The 23,241-nt window shown below is 34.9% G+C and overlaps 1 protein-coding gene across 1 annotated transcript; it reads left to right on the top strand.

The window, feature by feature from the left end:
- Positions 1-18,401: 18,401 nt before the first annotated feature.
- LOC111810461 (exopolygalacturonase-like) lies at positions 18,402-20,547 on the top strand. The gene is made up of 4 exons (XM_023697168.2): positions 18,402-18,542; positions 19,338-19,646; positions 19,713-20,234; positions 20,323-20,547. Exons 1-4 carry the CDS (start codon positions 18,402-18,404, stop codon positions 20,545-20,547), a joined length of 1,197 nt encoding a protein of 398 aa, XP_023552936.2.
- The last annotated feature ends 2,694 nt before the right edge of the window (positions 20,548-23,241 follow it).

A 23,241-nucleotide genomic window follows, 5' to 3' on the forward strand; every position in this document is an offset into this window, starting at 1 on the left:
AACCCTTTGATTGCACCGTTGGGTTCACACACAACAAGCGCCCAATCGTGCATGATTGTGTGTTGAATGTTGAAGCTGGTTTAATTGTTTGTGACTCGGTCCTATTCAATTCAGCCTTGTTCTATGGTTTTTGGTCTAGCCTCTTTCTAAACTACCAAATACAAAATTTTAAGATAGGTTAATAAATATGGAATTTTTTTTGCTTCGGAATTTATAAGTACCATTTAGACAAGTGTTTCATGAATTTAGGCCAACAAAAATTCCATAAAAAGTTGAATCCATATTTATGAATTATGTACAAAATGGGCTGGTTTCATTTACTATAAACTTATAAAATCATTTTCTTTTATTTTAAATCAAATATTTTTTAAGATTTTGAAGATTTTTATGATTAAAAAAAATATATTAAACTCAAGAGATTGAATTAGGGAAATAATGTTAGAAGAAAGAGAAGTGGATAAGATAAAACACTGACCTAATTTTTGAAATAGAACAAAGAAATATGCTGCCAATTGCTAACAATAATGTTTCATTAACCTAGCCAGAAATAATGAAATCGACTTCTATTTTATTAGAATTAAACATAAATTTAAAAAAAAAATAAGAAAACATACATGGAAGAACTATGGAAAAAAAATTTGTGGGTCTTCAATCTTCGTATTCTAGCTCTTTCAATAGTTGAGTCTCTTATTCTTCCACAATGTCTTTCTAGTTATGGATGTCAATGTTTGTAAGAGCTTCTTAAACGAAAATCTCTAAGGGATTGGAGAGGTATAGAGAGAATTCTCGATTCTATAGAGGAGAAAGTGTGGTATGCACATTTTGATCGACCCAAGGGTCATATTCTCACAACCCAATTTTCGAGGTTTTAAATCTCGAACCATGACAAAAAAGATAGACAAAAAGTATAAATAAAAAAAAAATACATAGAAGAGTTGTGCACAATTTAAAAAAGTTATTTTCAAGTTTATTACTAAACGGGACAAGAGATTGAGATTTAAATTTAAACAATACTCTCGCTCCTCCAACGCCCTAGGGTAACCCTATTTGTGACCGCACGGTCTACAAAAGCTCACTCATCTAGAACAACAATCTTCATATACCTAAAAAGAAATGTAAAATTTGGTGAGTATAAAAAATATTCAATAATCAACCTACTTGTAGGCGCTCATCGCATCAAATCCTCCTAGGTTATCATGATTTTTTTTCTAGGTTCTAGGAAGTTTTGGCTTAGGTTGGTCCATAAGGTTACACGTGTGCGAAAGGAAATTGGCTTCATGCCATGAGGTTACACATGAAGTTTTGGCTACATACACGTGTGCGAACCTTCAAGATCCATTCTCTATATTGAAGGTTACCAAAAAGGGGTCCATGAGGTGTGCGAGCCGACTGGTGGGTTCATACTCGCACGTGTGGACTGTGTGTAAGGAAATTAAGTACACATCTCAATTTCCCATTAGGATAGACGCCGTGTAAGAAAATAGACTATTATGATAGGTCCCTGTGAAGAATGAGATATAAAATATAATTGGGAAGGTGTGTATATTATCATTGATATTGATATCCTTTAAATAGGATACAAGCTAGTACAAATGAGGAAAATATAAAATAATTAAATACTGAGAATAAAATAAAATATACTCTAAATCAAATCATAAATGGAAGAATATTAAGATATAATATCTAAGATATATTCCATAAATAATATATCTCGACACTCCCCCTCAAGTTGGAGAGTGTATGTCAATCACATCCAACTTGTCTTTAACTTGTCTTTACGGTAGGTCAATAACACCCAAGTTGTCTTTCACTGTTGTCTTCCCAGTGATGAAAATATCCGTAAAAAAATAGACCGCCTTTGATTGGTTTGTATTTTTAGACTTTCAAGAAATTATTGAATTTTCAAGAAAGATGCAAGACGCAGAAATAGGCCGCAATGATTGACTCGAGGATTGGTAACTTGTCGCATTTAGTTTGATTTGGAACAAGTGAATATCCTCCCTGATCACTTCTTGGTTCATGCATAAATGCTTTAGAAATAGACCGCAATGATTGACTCGAGAATTGGTAACTTGTCCCATTAAATTTGATTTGGAACAAGTAAATATCCTCCCTGATCACTTCTTGGTCCATGCATAAATGCTTTAGTGGATAATAACACCAAGATCGGTGCTTTGGATCACTTGAGAGGCTGTGAAAGAAAATACGAACATCTTGAATATGTCACCTTTGAGCTTGGTGAGAAATTTGAAGATGCTTATAACGTATTCTTGATATTGGATGATTAACGACGGTAAAGGCTTCACTGATTGGTTAGGGTTTGGCTTTAGGTTTAATACTCCCCTTGGACTCTGAGTCCAAGGGGGTATTAGGAATACCACGATCGGTGCTCTGATATTAGGAATATCAAGATCGGTGCTCTGATACCATGTTAAGAATGAGATAAAAAATATAATTGGGAAGGTGTGTATATTATCATTGATATTGATATCCTTTAAATAGGATACAAGCCAGTACAAATGAGGAAAATATAAAATAATTAAATACTGAGAATAAAATAAAATATACTCTAAATCAAATCATAAATGAAAGAATATTAAGATATAATATCTAAGATATATTCCATAAATAATGTAACGACCCAAAATTTTCTACTTGATTTAAGGTCGCTACTGTATACATACCATAAACATTGAATGCGGAAGACTTCATTTAAATTCCATAAAACATAACCTTTAACTTAAAACACAGCCATGGACTTACGTGTTTCGAAAACATCTTTAAAATGACACAACAAAAGACTCGAAATAAAATAAATAAGCGTTTAAGTTTAAAACATCCTATTTTATCCTAAGTCTAAGAAAATAAATGCCACTATCCTATGCATGTGCCATGATCTCGAGTTGCGATGTCGTCGTCAGCCGTACAGGGATGCCTTGCCTTATCCTGAAAAATGTAGTAGCACATGGCTTGAGTATTTAAAGAAATACTCAGTAAGTGACCACACTATTGGGGTTAAATGCAACAATCACATGCAATGAAATGATGGGACCTATCTTTCGTTTCATTTCATTTCGTTTCGTTTCGTTTCGTTTCGTTTTCCCTACGGTATAATCTTAACAGGTAATCGTGGATGTGTACCATATACTCTACACGCAGCCCATACGTGCGAGTATGGGCTCACCAGCTAGTTCGCACACCGCTGGGCCACTATCCCTAGTCGGTGGGCATGCTCTAGGGGCCCACCAGGACCCGTTAAAACTAAAACCGTCACGGCAGCGCTATGCAGGGCATAACGATCGTTGTCCTGCCATTTGGATGTACGCGTCCGTACCCTCGTGATGGGATAGGGGTATCCCCCCAAATGCATGATCACACAATATGCATGAGGTCCCACTAGTCCTACAGTCATCATTTAATGAACATAACCCTGTGTCACATTTTCATGCTTACATGTCATTCTCATTCTCATTTCGTTACATATCATACATATTCCTAGCGGGGTTATGTATCATGCAATTTACCGTATTTCATGTCATACAATTCATTCAGTTACATTTCAATACTCATACAACAAGCCATAATCGTACAAGGGCCACACATCGTCACATGCATTCATATCAGATCAACTAAGCAGCATAAATAACATACATTCACGTTCACATGATTTCGTACTTAAGCACAATAATCTAGCATACAATGTATCATATCATAACCAAGTCATAACGTAAACACTTCATAGTCATATCGTTCTCTAACTTACCATAGCCTTAACGTTCTTATACCTATCATAGACATATCATTACGTGACGTACCTTAGTCATATCATCACCAGGACGTATCCTAACACCATCGTTCTATCAATCTATCACAAACCTATCCCTTTCTACCCATAACCTAACCGTATTCTTTCATCAATCTCTCCTATCCATAGCACTCCGGTATGTAACCTAACCTTAACGTTTCATGAACGTATCTTACTCCTATTGTTACATTTTGTTTTGTGCATCCTTCTCGTATCCTATCTCAAACATCTCCTAGAGCACATCGTACCATAATTATTATCATACAATCCACATATTATAACATAACATAACATATAGGAAGCATATCGATCCACAGACAATGCACACATATCAATATATATGACACGTGCAGAACCACAGGGCACGTGTCAACATCAAAAATAACCATGCCGATAGTAAGGTCACTTACCTGGATAGCTTAAGTCGTTGTCACAAATATATCTTTAATGAAAGTTCGATTCCGTCCTTTGAAATCCGAGTCAACCTATATGAGCTCATGACATCAGTTTCAAGTTTTATCTCTATAAAATTATTACTCTAATTTACATTGGCCATCCTAAAATTCTGATATTTTCTGTTTGACAAAATTTAGAGAAGCTCACTGCCCTCTTATGAAAATTCTGAATGTTTTCTGTTACACAAAATTGAAAGGAGCTCATTGCTGATATTTCCTATTATTGTTAAATACTGTTTAACAAATCTTTCCTCAATCTCCCTCCCTCTCTCTCTCATCTTTTTCATTCTGTAAATAGGTTTTTCAACTGTGTAAACAGATATTACTGACCAATTTTAAGTACTACGATCTTTTAGTTTATAGATTTGCCACCTAAAATTTTATTGAATCTAACTTATAACCTTATTTTGTATAATTAAAATGCTTAAAAAAAATCTAATAATTGTATATGGGATCTGATTATTACATACTGTTAAGATAGGAAAGAAGATTTGATCCTAAATTAATTTCTTATCACCATAACTATAAAGGAAAAGGAAACCTGAGATAAGATTTTACCGTAATAACTGACAAAATCTCTAAATCTGCAATAGTCATTGTACTTCTTCTCAGATCTGACCATTGTTGTTTTTCTGTTTCTTTCTTTTTTTGCAGTTGGTGTAAGATGGGTGGAGGAAAGATAATTGTGGGAAGGATGAGAGGTTAGTGGAGAGAGGTGGGGAAAGATTTTTTTTTTTTTTTATTATTAATTAATTAATTATTATTATTATTATTTTAACTTTTTTTTTTATTTGTTTATCTCTTTATTTATTTTTGGGCTATTACATCATATCCCTCTAAAACGTCCCATTTATGAAATTGTATGTGTTTGCATTTAACCCTAATAGTGGGGTCAATATTTCTTTAAATACTCAAGCCACGTGCTACTTCTATTCCTGTAAAGGAAAAATATCCTTATACGGCTGGTGATAACATCGCAACTCGGGACCATGACACATACATAAGATAGTCATATTTATTTTCTTAGACATAGGCTAGAATATGATGTTTTTAATTTAAACGTTTATTTATTTTATTTACTCTTTTGTTGTGTCGTTTTAAATATGTTTTTAAACACGTAAGTCTATGACAGTGTTTTAAGATAAAGTTTATGTTTTACAAAGAAATTTAAACATTATTTCTGCATAGAAAGGATTACGTTACAATAATGGTAACGACTCTAGGTAAGTAAAAATATAGGGTCCTAACCGTGTAAGTCATATTTCGATGATGACACTAAATAAATTTTCCAATATTTTTCAATATAGGGTCCTACATAGCTATGAATTTAAGAAAAATATTCATTTTTTTTTATATGTCCATTTTATTTGATTTCATATAATATAATCTGATAATCTCATACTTCAAATAATTGGAAACAAATTAGTTCTTTATTGTGAAATATTGAGGATTTGAATGGGTAAGATTTAAATGCCTAATAGATCTAAGCATCTATTTATGGTAATAAAATAAAATTAATATACACTAACCTATTAAAACATAATTGGAATAAGAAATAAATCTATTTGAAATAACCTCATCTAATATACACTAACATCTAGTTTTTCAAGAGATACTATCATTTATAATTGCTATAGAATACAAATGTCACTCTTTTTAGTTTATATTAGTTTGAATGAGGCTTATTTTGTGAGAAAATAAAATTGAATCTTTTAATGAAATTTTAAGGGAATTGTTGTTGGCTTTTTATCAAAATGGTTAGTAGTTATTAACTTAAGTACCATGTTTAGGAAATTTGTGAGTGTTTTATACCAATAAATAAATGGTTTTTAGATATACGCTCTATTCACACAAACAATAAAAATTTTAAAATTTAGTGCCTAAAATTTATTTAGTATAAAGAAAACTCTGAGCCAACCAGATAGTCTCTTCCTACTTCCATTATTGGCTTTGGAATGTTTCGATCAATGGTCAAAGCCAACATATGATAGTAGAGCTAGGATGTCAAAACAAATGTCGTCATCACAAAAAGTCGCCGGAGGACATATGACAATGATAAAAAGTAAAAAAATGTAATACCTGGGTCTCGATAAGGTATTAAATACTTGATGTTTTTTCTATCGAGCTCAAACTTTTAGAATTTTATTGAGGTCCTTATGGGTTAAATTTCAAGAGAGTGTAAAGGAGAAAAATACTTGAAAAAGTCCAACAAACTCAAAAAAAAAAAAAAAAAAAAAAAAAAAAAAAAAAAATGGAAAATGGTCGAAGTCAACATGGGAAGGACATTATTGTCTTTCTGCCCTTGTTCATAATTAGGTACCAGATGTTATAAATGATAATAAAGTAAAAGGAAATAGAAAAGGAAAGAAAAGAAAGGAAAAAGGAAAAAAAAAATAGAGAGAAGGGAAAAGGTTATAGAAAGAGAGAGAGAAATAGCCATCAACTCACTAGTTTTGGCAAGGTCTTTGTTAATATTTAGTAATAAATTAGAGTATTTTATTATAAGGCAAATATCTATAATTATCTTTTTATATTCTTGTAATTTATTTGATTACAAATAAGATAACTTTCGCACCATTTAGGTGTGGTTGGATTAATCAGACATTCTTAGCCTTCTTCACGAAAACAACACATAACCTAGAGGAGAAGCATTTTGGACCTTTGAATCGTCCAAAATCTTCAAAAAAAATGAAGAAAATCTGAAGGTAAGTTCCTAAATCCTTGTTCTCGGATTTCTCTCAAATCCCTGAATAATATTAGGATTTAGGTTCTAAAATTAGAGTATATTAATCGAGGAAGTATTGCGCTCATAATCTTTGATGTTTCTTGTCAACTTTGAACTCGGTTAATTATCTCTGTGATTAGAAATAAATTACTAAAAAAAAATACCTAGGTATAGATAGATGGATATAAACCTACAAATCTTGTGAAGGAATCGTGCTAATCCGAGTTACATGGAAAGAAATAAAAAAAATAATAAAAATAATAAATAATTGATCTTCTGGAAATTGCAGCGCTGAGGAGGAAGAAGAAGCACGACGAAAGGACACTTGTTAGGCAAGGAAGGGCTCGTGTGTTGCCAAAAAAGATTGGACCCGAAGGACAGCGGCCCACTGCCTGAATTGAAGACTCGATAACCGCACTCGACCCGGAATGCAGACCTAGTTCAACACCTAATCACTGTCCACCACGTGTCGTGTTGTGAAAAAAATAAGGAACCTTCGCACCTCCAGATTCGAACCCAGGCCCTCGACCTCGGACAGTCCAACCCCCTCACGCCATGTGGTAGCATGAGAGCACGTGTCCTCCCCCCTCAGGCACATTCGTACGTGCGTGTGACTATGTGATATGAACCAAGAGACATCAATCATACAATATACTTCAATGAAGATGTGAAGAAAAGGTTGTCAAAATTATCAAAAGATGTTTCAACTCATGCTACATTGAAGAAGAATGAAGTTTGATTGTTGTAAATTTTGGGTGGGTTACAATTTAGAGTAATTTAGAGTTATTGTATTTTAAGATTTTTTAGGTTACATTTACATAATGGCTCATTATGGTCATTAAGTATGAATGTTACAACTCTTGGAATGCATTTAGTAGTTTCATTTTGAGGCTATATAAAGCCATGTATGTTGTATTTGTAAGAGACTTGGAAAATATAGTAAAAGAAGCATTTGTGCTTTTCTTTAGCCAATGGCTAAGTTTCTTTGCAATTCTATGTAGTTTAGATTGCATGTAGAATCATTCAAGCTCGACATGATCAATCTTGCTTGTGGAGTGATTCGAATCTCAAACAAGTGTTTGAGTTATTTGATCAACAAGAGTCATTCAAGCTAGACATGATCGATCTTGCTTGTGGAGTGATTCGAATCTCAATCAAGTGTTCTTGCCTTGAGATATTCGATCAACAAGGTAATCCGAATCTTATTCCCCTTGTAGTTGATTCCTTATCTTATCACTATGCGTGTGGAAGATTTCTTAGGCGTGTGGGGCACGTGAATTGATGTGTGAGACTCCTTTTTAAGCTGATTTGACTCCCATTCGACTGTTTTGTGTCTCGATTTTGATATTGGCCAAAATTTGACTTCATTCAGGAACACGCTTCAAAGGACACGCTTCATTATGGTAAGTAACCACCTAGATTTTAGTCAAGTAATACTTATAGGGATCGCTGGGACAAGCTAGAATGCGAGCATGATGAACCTTAGGTGGTTAGAATATGTGTATTTAGGACCTAGAATGAATAATTTTGGTGATTATGACACGTGTATTATAAATTTATGAAATTGCCCTTAGAACAAGATAATTTAGAAGCATGTCTAATTTAATGTTTTTCGTTGTGGTATGATGGAAGAGGGGATATTCTGATTTGTGCTCCATGTGATTGATGGATGTTATCTCCCCGTCGAGCTTGTTTGATTGTTTGATTGTGTGTACGCTTTATGTTATTATTTTCATACATGAAGGCTTGGTAGGAATACCTTTTTAAATAAAAACTGTGAACACGTAGACATGATTTATGTGTTTGGAAGGCCCAATTCCAAGTTGTTCAAGAATAGTGGCATTGAGTTTCTCACCCCTTTGCCTTAGGATTAGTCGGTTCTATTTCTGGATGGGGGCAAGGGAAGGGATATAACTCAACGGTAGAGTGTAGCCTTGACGTGGCGGAATTCATCGGTTCAAGCCTGATTATCCCTAGACCCAATGTGATTTTTTCTATTTTTACTTGCTCCCCCACCCTGATCGAATGAGAATGGATAAGAGGCTCGTGGAATTGACGTGAGGGGGTGGTTCTTGGAGAGAACTCTAGGCAAGACAGCTGATAGGTATATTGGTATATTTTCCTAATAGATCATGCATCAAGACCACAATAAAAAAAAATAGGGCACTATAGTTAGTGCGGTTTATATCTAGAACTAGAGGTTAGACCTATGTGCCCCTAGGGATTGGGTCTTAGATTGAGAAAATGGTATTTAAACCTTATGAATGCCCCTAGAAACATAGTGGACCCCAATGCATGAAACAAGTTGAGTTACTATTGAGTGTAGAGCAGGGACAGGGCGACACTCTAATCCCCTTAAATCAGTTCTTGAGAAGAACTAGGGACTACATGGGTAGTTAGCTCAAGACATGGACATATAAGTGTAGAAATAATCAGACTTGTAAACCAATCCTAGTTGGACTATTGACAACACAAATAGGTGTCAAGCTGCAACTTCGTAAACCGGTCTTATAAGAGATTAGGGACTACGCAGATAGGTGGTTTAGTATGAACATTTCTAATAAGAATCGCAGTGTTCCAAATGGACACCTAAGCACGCAATGCCCAATTGATTAAGAAAAGTATGTTTTTTATTCCTAGATGCGCTTTGAAATATTTGCTTTTGAGAGAAGCATAAGGTGGTGCCTTTGGGACATCTTAGGATTAATAAAGTTTATAAGAGGTTGCATAAACACTTATTTTGGCCGAAGATGAAGCATGATGTTCATAAGTATTGTAGTCAATATTTTAAACAGAAAGAAGCTAAATCTAGATCACAACTTGAATGTACGTAACAAACCTTGGCCTAATATATCTATGAAATTTGTTCTTGGTTTACTGCACACTAAAGAGGGTAAAGATAGTATTTTTGTTGTGGTAGATAAATTTATTAAAATGACTCATTTTATTGCATGCAACAAAATGGATGATGCAAAACATGTTGCTGACTTATTCTTTAATAAAATAGTTTATGGATTTAATCCACCTGATTTGCTTCCTATTTCATCTAATATTCTTGTGAGTGAAGTAGGCAGATTTGAACAAAACATAATTAAGGAGGTGAGAGAGAGAATTGAGAAACAAAATTTCTCTAATATTTTTTGTGAGTGAAGCTGGCCGATTTGATCAAAATATTGCAAAAGGAGGTGATGATTTTTTTTTATTCGAGGACGAATCCTTTTGAAGAGGGAGAAGATCATAAGAACCGCAGTGTTCCGAATGAACACCTAAACAGTCAAAGGCCAATTGATTTCAAGTTTGTCTCCCTGAGGATCAAATGGTCAATTTGACTTCATATTTTGTGGAGATTAAGAGGGATCGAGATTAAATCTCAACCACAAACGTCTTTTCTTAGGAGACTTTAAATACCCACAACATGTTAGGTAAAAATGAGATTCATGGATGAATGTAATTCAGATCACAAATTGAGACATTTCCCTTATAAATGAGCATCATATTTGTCATTTCTAAGTTTCAAGCAGTCTTGTGGTAAAATTGCATCCGAGCCATTCAATCAAGCCTTGATTTCGATTGTGGAGTGACCCAATTTAGAACAGGTTTCCAAATCTTGCTTCTAGATCTTCAATCATAAGAGGTAATTTAATTCTAACCTTATCTCTTGGTTGATCCGAATTTTGTCTAAGGGGTGTTAATTATTTTGATTCAAGGGTTCTTGCTTCAACAAAAGCCTAGATCGTTGGGCTGAGCATTAGGGTTACCTTATCAATTTCTACCGAGTGTAGGAACAGGTCAAGGCTGACGTCGTGGCACCATAAATCAGTCTCGAAGTGGGACTAGGGACTACACGGGTAGACGATCAATGAGCAATCAATTAGAACTTCGTATAGATCAAATGGAAAGTCATGGAAACCTACCAGGAGAATGAAGCAATGAGAGCCTACAAGTAGGTTGCTTACTGAGTATTTTTTTTATACTCACTCCCTTTTCTCTTTCTTTTTCAGGTGCTGGTCAAGGTGGAGAGGTGCTGACAGTTGCACTGTGGTAGAGGGATGTCTACCTTGGGCGTCAGTCAGTTGTATTCTTGTTAGGGTGGTGTTTGCCTTTTAAAATCGAGTGAAATCTTACTGTATTTTTCACATTTTCAATGTTTTGCTTTATTTTAATTTTGTTTTGTTTGTATTAGATTTTGTTTTTTTTTTCATCGTTAGTCCGATTTCTTGAAACCTCCAAAATTGGGTCATGACAAAAAAGATTGGAAATGTAACACTAGTACCCGTTACTCACAAAGAGTAACGACGCAGCATGATCGATAAAGATGCATGTTAATTTACAGGTACAAGGCATGTGGGACGTCATCGAGCATGATGACGACAGAGGAGCATAAGAAAAGGATGACTTTTGATGCCATCTACTCAGCAGTTCTGGAGGACGTTCTTCTCATGTTGGCAAAGAAGAACTCAGCAAAGGCAGCTTGTGAGACATTGCAAACAAAGCATAAGGTGTGGAACATGCCAAGGATGAAAAGGTGCAAACCTCAGCGAGTGAGCTCGAGGATATTTGTATGAAGGATGGTGAGTCGGTGGATGAACTTTCCACGAAGTTGATGACGTTTGTCACCAACATTAGTTTATTAGGCGAAAAGGTGGAAAAGATCTCGTTGTCAAGAAGTTCCTTCAAGTCGCCCCCTGAGATTCATGCAGATCGTTACTTTCATCAAGCAGTTTGGATACCTCAACAACATGTCGGTTAAGGAGGTGGTTGGTCGTGTCAAGACCTATGAGAAGAGACATCACGACTACGACAATATAAAGGAGGAGAAGTACCTCTTGCTCACACACGAGGAGTGACTCGTAAAAATGAAAAAGAAATATATGGTTGATCCTTCTTCTTCAGATACGAAAGGACGCGACTAGCACAACAAGGAAAACAAAGGAAGTGGTCATGGTCCCATTCATGGCTATGGACATGGCGACAAAGGAGGCCCTGGCAATATCCTAACCCAGGAGGATGCCAACCCTGGAAAGGACAAAACCATGATCAAGTTTTACTCGGGTAGAAAATATGGACATTGTGTGGGTAGAGTGCCGCAACAAAAAGCGTGTTGAGGCGGCAAACCTCACATTCATGCATGATGAAAACCCTGTACTAGTTGCGTGTTGAGGCGGCAAACCTCACATTCATGCATGATGAAAACCCCGTACTAATGTTGACTAAGAATATGTCTAACCTATTGATATTCTCAGTGGAGAGAAGGTTATGGTGAACCTCCTCGTATATAGAAAAGACTAAGTAGATGCCAACATTTGAAACCTAAACAATGAAGTGAGAAACCACGTGACCGACAATAGAGAAAAGTTCAAGGAGGTGGATGAGAAACTCATTGAAAACATAAAATTTTGTGATGGATCAACTGTGTCAATCTAAGACAAAGGATCCATCTTGTTGTAACGGCCCAAGCCCACTGCTAGCAGATATTGTTCTCTTTGGGCTTTCCCTTTCAAACTTCCCGTCAAGGCTTTAAAACGCGTCTGCCAGGGGAAGGTTTCCACACCCTTGTAAATGGTGTTTTGTTCTCCTTCCCAACCAATGTGAGACATCACAATTGATCCATCATTTGTAGTGTAAGAATAGCCATCAACATCTATTGATCAAGGTATAGTATATCTCGAGCTTGAAAAGTAATATTACTAGCCTTAGCCAAATAATAGAATAAAAGAGCAAAGTGGAGTTATCACTCGTTCCTCAAGATATTAAATAAAAACGGAGACCTATTAATAAAAGTAAAACGATAAAAAAAAAATTCATTGAATATCTAGAAGTCTCCATTGACATTGGCAGAAGGAAATGGAAGAAGGAATTGAAGAAAAAAAGCTAAGAAAAAAATGGAGCTACTTAAGTCGACAAAGAAAAGCTTATAAATATTTATGATGACCTTGATATTAACCTTTCAATTTTTTATAACTATGTTAAAAATTACTTCAAGGCCTTAAAAATGAAACATACCTTCTTTAAACTTTACTTTTTATTGAAAAGTTATTTAGGAATTTTTGTGAATAGAATCTAGTTACCATTTAAGTAAATGGAAGAATTATAAATCTCCAAAATAATAAATAGGAATATCGCAAATAAATCTATTGCTACACCCATCAAAAGAGTAGTTCCCCACCCAGGAGTCGGTTTACCATATTTTGAATTCAATGGTTTCAATAAATCTCCTACCATTCGTGTCATGATTTCAATTGATACCATTTTTAAGCTATGGGGTGATCCAGTGATAATACAACGGATGAAAGTGACAATTAGCGACTTTCCTGCTCCATTATTTTCTCAAGGGAATGGAGGTACTACAATTGTGAACAAAAAATTGTCAAGCTCATGAAATCATTCCCTAATCAAACGTGAGTCTAATGTTATTTGTGCTTATCCACGTAGCTTTTCCTATCATAAGATGGGTATCCTACTGCATGACACTTAAATCAATAAAGCAGCACCGAGAAAAATGTTGCGACTTTATCAGATTTATCATCTCAATCAAGAAGGCCTAAATAAATGCCACTAGACCATAAGAAAAATGAGATATAGAACTTGTCGTCTCAACCCAAAGAGGCCTAGAGAAAACATAAAAATAAACAAGAATCTAATGATGATAAGGGTGATAATTATCAACTTGTTCAAACCCACTCTACTGAATATTTAGGCCTCTTTGGTTGAGATGACAAAAATTTAGGTAATTGTTGTGACTTTATCAAATTTATCATCTCAACTAAGGAGGCCGAGAGAAATGCCACCAGACCATAAGAAAAATGGGATATAGAACTTGTCATCTCGATTAAAGAGGCCTAGAGAAAACCTAAAAAGAAACAATAATCCAATGATGACAATGGTGACAATTACCAACTAGTTCAAACTCACTCTACTAAATACCTAGTTGCTTCATCAAACTTGCTTGCGACTAATGGTGTCCCCAAAACTTTTGAAGAACTTGTATTGCTAAAGAGGAGGATTAAAAAACAAATGAGTACTTTACCCAAAGTTTCTAAATGCAGATGAAGTTCTTGCGTAGAAGAGGGGAGTTGGAAGAAATTGCATGGTGCGGAATCAAATTTCTACTAAAGAAGATAGAGTTGATCAGTGAACATGCAAAGATTAGATTAGTGAACATGCAAAGATTAGATTAGAGAGTAACATGGAGATACTCTCATCAAGACCCTAGCAAGGGTTAAATATGCAAACGTGAAGGAGTTGCTGAAGGGAAGAATCAAGTTAAGTTTATGGGGATATTGTGAGTTAATAAACTTGATTTATTAAAAGACGTTATTTGTAGCCCAATTTGTGTAGTAAGTTTAAAAAAATGGTTAGTAATTTGTGTTCCAGAATCGTTTTTTTTTTCTCTTTTTTTTTTTTAATTATTACCTAAATCATTTTCTTAAAATATCTAGATATCTATATTCCTACCATATCTAAATCATTTCTCTAAAAGAAAATACAATTGACTCATAAAATTACTAAGCTTGACCTATAGAATTAGTGATGATATTTTAGTATTCTTCCTTGGAAAGCCCTCATATTTGTCAGTGTTCAGCCCTCTTGTAAACAAGTTTGTCACTTGGTCATCCCTATTCTTTTTTGAAGATGTCCTCTTTGATAAAATGGTAATGCATCTCCACATGTTTTGTTCTAGCAAAAAATTTGGGGCGAACTGTAGATTCTTTGTCGAATGAAGTGGTATTAGATAGTTAATTTTCTAATGTAAATCCTTTGTTAAGAGTTTCAGCCATATACTTTCTTGAGCTACTCTAGCTGTTGCTCTGTACTCCGCTTCTGTAGTTGATAATGATATTGTTGTTTGTTTTTTGCTACGACACGAAATTATTCTCGAACCAAGCTTGAAAACATACCAAGTGATTGATCTTCGAGTATCGTGGTCTCTTGCATAGTCAGCATCACAATATCTAGCTAGCTTGCAATCTTTACTTCTTTTGAACAAAAGACCATGATCGGTTTTACTTTTGACATATTGCAAGATTTGTCGAGCCGTATGCAAATGAGCCTTCTTCGAACTTTGCATGTACTGACTAATGACTCCGATTTCATTTTCAAATCCATTTGGTTGGTTCATGTAGATTCTCCGGTCCAACTCTCAATGCCGAAAAGCATTCTTCATATCCATCTACCATAATTTTCGATCTTTATTTACCGCAAGTGCTGGAGGAACCTGTACGATAGTGATCTTCGCCACTAGACTAAACGTTTCATCATAATCTAGTCTATATTATTGGGAGAACCCTATAGTCTGAGCATTTTATCTCTTCATTGATCCTTCTGAGCTACATTTTATTTTTTAAATCCATTTGCAATGGATGGATTCGACATCTTCTGGTCTATATGCTCCAAGGCTATAATTCCTCCCTCTATTGCTTGCTGTCAAGTCATATTTTGTGATGTTTCTCATTCTGACTATCTAAGTTGTTGAGGTGCCATTTCATTTGCACCAAGTTCACTTGATTGAGTCACTTCTTGCTCACTAACATTAGTGTCACGTGGATCTTCAAGAACATCAACACTTAGGAAAATGTGTAGAGTTTGCTCCCTAATCTTCTGTGGAAGAATTTCTTCAATGTTATCCAAGCCTGGTAATACATCCTTATCTGAGGGTCACCCCACTTCCATTGCACTACTTTGATCGTCAATCATGTGGTTTGAACATACTAAATCAATGATCTAGTCATCCTCGTACTCGATATCCTTTCTGATCATCGTCATGAGCACTAGCTCCTCTTCTTTTATGAAACATATTGCCTCTACATCCCACTCCTCCTCCATCTCCATGTTGGATCAAGAATCCCTGGACATGTGGCCCTTCTTCCCGCAATTGTAGCAAATACCTCTAAATCTCTTCCCATGAGAGCTCTTGTTGTCATTCTTCTGAGCTCTCCCTAGTTGTGCAGTTCCTTGGTGACTTCTTCCCTTGTCACCATTTTTGTATCCATGTTTCGTAGACGGTTTATTGTTGTTCTCTTTCACTTGTTTAGAGTGATTCTTCTTCACCCTTTAATGTGATGCCTCCCACTTGTTTAGTCATGGCTTCTTTGCTGACTAGCATATTTTTAAACTCTACAAGTGATGGTTGAGCGGGTCATCCTTGTACAGCAATAACAAAGCTTCTATATTCTAGTCGCAATCCATGGATAATGATCCTCTTCATTCGAGCTTCTCCAATGGCAGATTTCAGGTCAAGTTCAATAATCTCCCGATAGATCAACTTGACTTTGTGAAAGTACTGAGCATTCATCATGTCACGTTGTGAGATTAATAATAGCACATTCTCCAGAAGTAGTAGCCTCATATCGTTCTTCTTTGAGAACAACATCACGAACGTGTCCCATGCTTCTTTTGGTGTCTTGTCATCCAAAATGTGTTCTAACATTTCTTCTTCGATTATGGTTTTCAAGACAAACATCATTTTACCTGCTTTGATTCTCCATTTGTGCATGGTGCCATTAGAGTCCTCTTCTGACAGCGTAGTTTCACTTTTGCCAACGACCTCCAAAGATCATATCCTTGTAAATAGGACTATATCGAGCATCCTATCATAGATTCTGACAAACGTGTGGACTTTGACCCGCCTTTAATATGTTTTTAATACAAACCCTAATTTAGGTTGACCAAGTTGAACTCTAAATTTTCCGACATTAAAGTCCAAATTTTGTCTATGATCTATATTTAAATGGATGACTAAATTTTAAATTAATTATCTTAACATTACTCATTTAAATCTAATTTACTCAAATTAAATTCCAATAATTTTAATTAATTCAATCCATTCAAATTTATCTCTTAAATTTATAAAATATTTTCCTAAAAAACAAGAAGTTACATTTAGATCTTCAATTGTTTTACAACTTGATCTTAATTGATTAACAACGAAGATAACACGATTGAAAAAGTCTTCAATAATTTCAATACGTTTCATTCAAATTGTATCAAAATCTGCATAAAGTGCTTGGAATCTCACCATTTTTACCTTATCTTCTCGTTCATATAGATTCAGCAATGCACCTCATGCCGCTTTAACAGTTTTTGGTCGATAAAAATAATGTCTTTTTATTCTTCATTTTAAGTAATGTCTCAAATATCTCAAGATATATGAAGAACCTTTATTTTTTTACTCCAACATCTTTAATTATTTCCTTGGAAACAACAAAAAAATGAGGCTATAACATATGCTTGGATGACACTGTTTAATGTTCGCTCTGATACTACTTTGTTCGATACGTCACTGATCTCATATAATACTTCACTCTAACGTTCACGTTTTCAAGAAAATAAGATTTTCCTCAAGACCGTACACAAGAAAAATGTTATATTCAACTTTGTATGATTTACTTAAATTGGCATTCCTGGGCTTGGTTATAAATAAGGGAAAGGATCTTGTAAGAGACACCTCTAAAAGTAACAAATTAAATTACATGTATACATACTTTTCATGTACTCTAACAAAAAAAAAGAAACTTAAAAATATAGAAATTCATAAAAATAGAAATTCATAAATATAGAAATTCATGTATCTAGTAATTATAAATTATGCATGGAATATAGCTTAATTAATTTCTAATACATGCATGCAAAGTTTTTGCTTCTTTTTTATAGAGGTGTTCATATGACCTAATAATCGGATGAATACAGACAATCCAATCCAAACCGTTTAGGTTATATTTTATTTAGGTTTGGGTTCGGTTGAATATTGAGAAATCGAAAATTTGAATCAATTCATAGGTTGATATCTTTTTTATTGGGTCAACTTGACCAACACGAAAATAAAGTTACAAACCAACTTTACCCTACTGATAAGATTATTATGGAAATTTAGAATATTTGACGTTGTGACCGATGTTAGTGATGCACTGTGACTTGTGAATATTTGATATTTGAGTTTTATGAAATTTTAGTAATTAATATAACATGTAATGTAGATAAGTAGAATATTTAAAAAATAATTAAAAAAATAACAACCCGACAGCCCAACCTAACCCAACCCATTCCGAAAATAGAAAATTGGGTTGAGTTGGGTTGTGAACTTTATTCGGATTGCTTGGATCACCAACCCGAAATTTCAGATTCGTTCAAAAGATTTCTCCAACTCAACCCATGTACACTCCTATTTTTTCAAACCCAACTTTTAGAATTTGGATACGCCAATTCGTTCCGTATGGCATAAGAGGTTTTGAGTTAATTTCCATAAGAATTTCAATCGTTGTTGTAAATGTGAACATTTAGCAATAATATGAACATGGTAATTACCTAACCAAATAATTGACCTATAAAGGAATAAATAGGTCAGTTGTGAGAGTGTTTCTGTTTTAGTTCATTACAACTATGTTATAAAAGTGCAGAAAAGTAGCAACAAAACAGCAAAATGGGTTTAGGTTCATCAGAAATTGGATATATAGTGTCCATTATTGTTCTACTTTGCATTTCCCAGTGCTATGCCAAAAGAAAAGTGTTCAATATTATTGATTTTGGCGCCACACCTGATGAAAGAACAGATAGCAGTAAGGTACACAAACTTCACTAATCTATGAAACCCTTTTTTTCTCTCTCAATTCTCTTATATATTATATCCATCGCATACCATCTTTATTTCATGATAATCAAATCAATAGTTAACCCTAAGTTCATGAACTTAGGAGTATTTTTATATGAATTTATTTATCATAGAGTATCTTGAGAAGTTATTGGTCGTACAACATTTCTAAGAGAAGTTACTAGTAATCGAACATTTTTTTTGTTAGGAATCACGAACCTCCACAATGAAGTAGATATCAATGGAGATGATTCCTTACTTATAAACTCATGACCATTCCCTAAATTAGCCAAATATGGGACTCTCTCCCAACAATCCTCCCCTCGAACAAAGTACACTATAAAATCTCCCCTGAGACCTATGGAGCCCTTAAACAAAATACACCATTTGTTCGACACTTGAGGATTCTATTGACATGGCTAAGTTAAGGGTATGGCTCTGATACCATGTTAGGAATCACGAACCTCCACAATTGTATGTTATTGTCCACTTTGAACAAAAGCTCTCACGGTTTTGTTTTAGGTTTCCGAAAAAGTCTCATACCAATGGAGATATATTCCTTACTTATAAATCCATAATCACTCCTTAAATTAGCCCAGATGGAACTAGTTCCCAACCATCTTCAACATTGTTAAGAGTAGAATTGTTGGAGTATTTTCTCCCTTTAAATAAAAGTTAGATACCTTTTATTCGCAACAGAAAATTGAAAAATATTGTGCTAGAAGTACTTAGTTTTAAATTTTAAATGTTAATGTATTTCATTTGTAGGCTTTGCGTACGGCATGGAGTGAAGCGTGTGCAAATAATGGAGGTGGTGTGATTTTGGTACCAGCGGTAGGGAGGTTCTTGGTCTTGCCCGTGTTGCTTCAAGGTCCTTGCAAAGGCATCATTGAACTGCAGGTTGATGGCGATCTCTTGGCTTCCTCACACAAGGCTTTTGCCATAGGTTACTCTTGGTTCAAATTCTATGGAGTCAACAACTTGGTTATCAAGGGTCTAGGCCGCTTCGTTGGCCGAGGTCGAACCGCTTGGCCTTACAATACCTGCAAATATGGATCATGCAGTCGCCTTCCTATTGTGAGTCTATAAGTTACCATTTGTTTTCGACATATTTGTTGTAATATAACGTTTGATTTCTCGTAGACTATAAATCTCCAATCAATCAACAATTTAAGGATCAGGGACATAACATCGGTAAATAGCAAACTCTACCATTTCAACGTGCATGGATGCAATGATGTAGTGTTTGATAACGTTAAAGTAATAGCACCAGGAGAAAGTCCTAATACGAATGGCATCCACATTTCCAAGTCAACGGGTGTCACCATAAAAAACTCATTCATTGCCACGGGAGATGATTGCATCTCCTTCGGCCGTGGAAGTAAGGACGTTAAAATAACCAACGTTCATTGCGGTCCTGGCCATGGAATTAGCATTGGTAGTCTCGGGAAGTTCCCAGATGAACCAAATATTAATGGAATCATAGTAAGCGACTCCAAATTCGTTGGCACGACAAATGGTGTTCAGATCAAAACATGGTCCAAATCATATCCAAGTGTGGTTAGCAATATTACATTTGTGAATCTCGAAATGTATAATGTCGAACGCCCTATCATGATCGATCAAAACTATTGTCCCAACAATGCTTGCAAGAACAATAAAGTGGTACGAATCTTGAAATTTGTTTGGCTTCGACCAAAGTTGATATTACATTATAACGAATGATTCTAAATCGAAATGTGAATGATTGCAGAGCGTGTCAAGAATACAAATTAAAGATGTGAAGTTTGAAAACATATGGGGAACATCATCGGAGCACTTGGCAGTAACTTTGAAATGCAGCCAAGTTTTTCCATGTCAAGGCATAGTGTTAAACAACATCAACCTAGTCTTCAATGGCAGTGGCTCCTCAACTTCGATATGCCAAAACGTCGAGGGTTCGGCTTCTCGCCCTCTTCGGCCTCCCTCTTGCCTTTAATTACTCTTATCTTTCTTTCTACTGTTTTCAAAATAAAAGTATTAAGAACCCAATGTAAAACTAATGTGATTGTCTAACGTAGTTTCAGTATTTTGGGTGCACCCTAATAGGAGGGATCTCTCTCCACATGTAGTGGTGAAACAATTGTAAGTTACATTGTGGCGCCAAATAATTGCTTCGATATAAGTTTATAGGTTGGTTTCTTCGAACATATTTCAAATAAAAATAAATCTAATTCAATTAGACGTAATAGAAAATACTCCGAACATTTGTATTTCAGAGATCCAGATCTTATATTCTCTATAAAACCTCAATTTAGGTCTACTCGTAAATATTTCCTGTTAAGAATGAGAAACAAAAATGGGATCGAACATGCGATCTTCATTAATGTTCACATTTAAATGGGATACAAGCTACCAATGAAGTTATACAAAAATATATATATATATATATATATATATATATATATATATATATATATATTCCACAAATATCTTTATATCTTAAATCAAATTTCATAATACTCCCCCTCAAGTGGGAGAATTTATGCCAATCACACTTTAAAAAAAATCAAATGGTTGTCTTCTCAAAGCTCTAGTGATGCCAATTGCATTTTAGTCTAAACATAACATAGTTTGATGATTCCGGCTTGTAATTTTTGCCGAACTATATGGCAATCTATTTCAATGTGCTGCGTAAGTTCGTGAAAATTTGGATTGGTTGCTATATGCAATGCTGCTTGATCATCACAATACAACCATTCTGGTTCGGACAGTGGAATTTTTAAGTCTAGAAGAATGTATCACAGCCAAGTTAACTCTAAACAAGTATTTGTCATAGCTCGATATTCGGCTCCTGCCAATGATCTTGACACATTTGTTTGCTTTTTAGACTTCCAAGAAATAATTGAATTTACTAGGAAGATGCAAAACCCAAAAATAAATCGTTTAGAAGTTCGATATCCACCTCAGTAATAATCGCAATATGCTTGTAATCTCAAGTTGTTTTCAGATGGTAGTAGAAGTCTTTGACCAGGAGTACGTTCTGCCTCCCAATGTGGTTTTCTTGGTTCATGCATAAATTGACTTAAACATATGAACTGAATACATTATGTCAGGCCTAGTAACAGTTAAATATATTAATCTGTCAATCAACCGTCTGTATTTACTTGGATCATTCAACTTCTCTCCTTCTATTAAAGAAAGTTTCAGATTTAGCTTTATAGAAAAGTTTTCTAGACGTGCTGTTGTAAGACCTGTGTCTTGAAGAATATCTAAAGCATACTTCCTTTGAGACATAAAAATTCATTTTCTAGATCGATAAAATTCAATGCCTAGGAAATATTTCAAATTTCTTAAATCTTTGATAAGAAATTTTTCGAGTAAACAAGTCTTGAGATATTGAATTTCTTTGAGATCATTGTTTGTCAACAGAATATCATCAACATAGACAAGATTTGCAGTGAAAGAAGTACATCTACTCTTCGTAAATAAAGAGTAATATGCTTTTGTCTGAGTGTATCCTGCATTTTGTATAGTGGTAGAGAATATGGAGAACCAATTGCGAGAAACATGTTTTAACCCATAAAGAGATTTATGTAGCCGACATATTGTATTCTCCCCCTATTGGCGAAGACCTTGTGGTAAAGACATGTAGACTTCCTCGTCTAGATTACCATGGAGAAAAGTATTTTGAACATCCAACTGATAAGTGAACCATTTTCGAGCAGCAACAATAGTGAGTAAGCAACGAAGTGTAGTAAGTGTCGTTGTAGGAGAAAATGTCTCTTTGTAATCAATACCTTCAACTTGAGTGTATCGTTTTGCTACCAGCCGAGCTTTGTAACATTCAATAGAACCATCAGAGTTGTATTTAATCTTGTACAACCAACGACAGCCAATAGCTTTATGGCAAGGTGGTAAAGGAACAAGCGACCAAATATGATTATGTTCTAAAACTGCAATTTTAGCATTCATAGCATGCTGCCATAGTGGGTCGCCAACTACCTCACCATAGGTTTTAGGTTCTGTCTGGACTGTAATAAGAGCTAGAAAAGCATCTTGAATAGGAGAAAAACGAGCGAATAAAAGATAATGATGAAGGGGATAACTGGTGTCAATGTTGGGACTTGAGCTAGAGGTTAAATGATTGGCTGCAAAAAAATATCTCATAATCATTATGCCAAGCTAGAGGCTTTTTGGTACGAGTAGAACATCGGAGTGAAACTGATGTATCAAGTGAGACAAGATTAGAATTAGTGAGTGAATATGGAGGAGGAAGAGAAAGTGAAGGAGTTGACAAAATAGGAGGAAAATGAATGTTTGAGAAGGATGAATCATGGAGTTGTAAAATGGGAGTTGAATGAGCTAATGTCAAAGTTTGTGAAGCTGATGAAAAAGGAAAATCATCTTCACAAAATTTAACATCATGGCTGATAAAGAATTTGTGAGATTGTATGTCATACAACTTGTAACCTTTGTGACTACTAGAATATCCTACAAAAACACAAGAAATTGCCCGAGATTTAATTTTTTGCTTAGGATGTACTACAATTGCATAACATTTACAACAAAAAATTTTAAGATGATGAAATGTAGGTGGTCGGTTGTAAAGCGTTTCAAAGGGTGTCCTGTTACATAAGAATGGTGATGATGTTCTATTTATAAGATAAAGCACTTAAAATGAACTCTCAAA

The sequence above is a fragment of the Cucurbita pepo genome, chromosome 14 (genome assembly GCF_057944985.1).
Source record: "Cucurbita pepo subsp. pepo isolate OVF chromosome 14, ASM5794498v1, whole genome shotgun sequence".
Classification (NCBI taxonomy): Eukaryota; Viridiplantae; Streptophyta; class Magnoliopsida; order Cucurbitales; family Cucurbitaceae; genus Cucurbita; species Cucurbita pepo.

Bases quoted from the DNA above. Each gene is read 5' to 3' on its own strand.
- LOC111810461 (XM_023697168.2), top strand. From the start codon at position 18,402: ATGGGTTTAGGTTCATCAGAAATTGGATATATAGTGTCCATTATTGTT. The intron at 18,543-19,337 runs GTACACAAACTT...TTTCATTTGTAG, and splicing joins AAAGAACAGATAGCAGTAAG to GCTTTGCGTACGGCATGGAG. The intron at 20,235-20,322 runs GTACGAATCTTG...GAATGATTGCAG, and splicing joins CTTGCAAGAACAATAAAGTG to AGCGTGTCAAGAATACAAAT.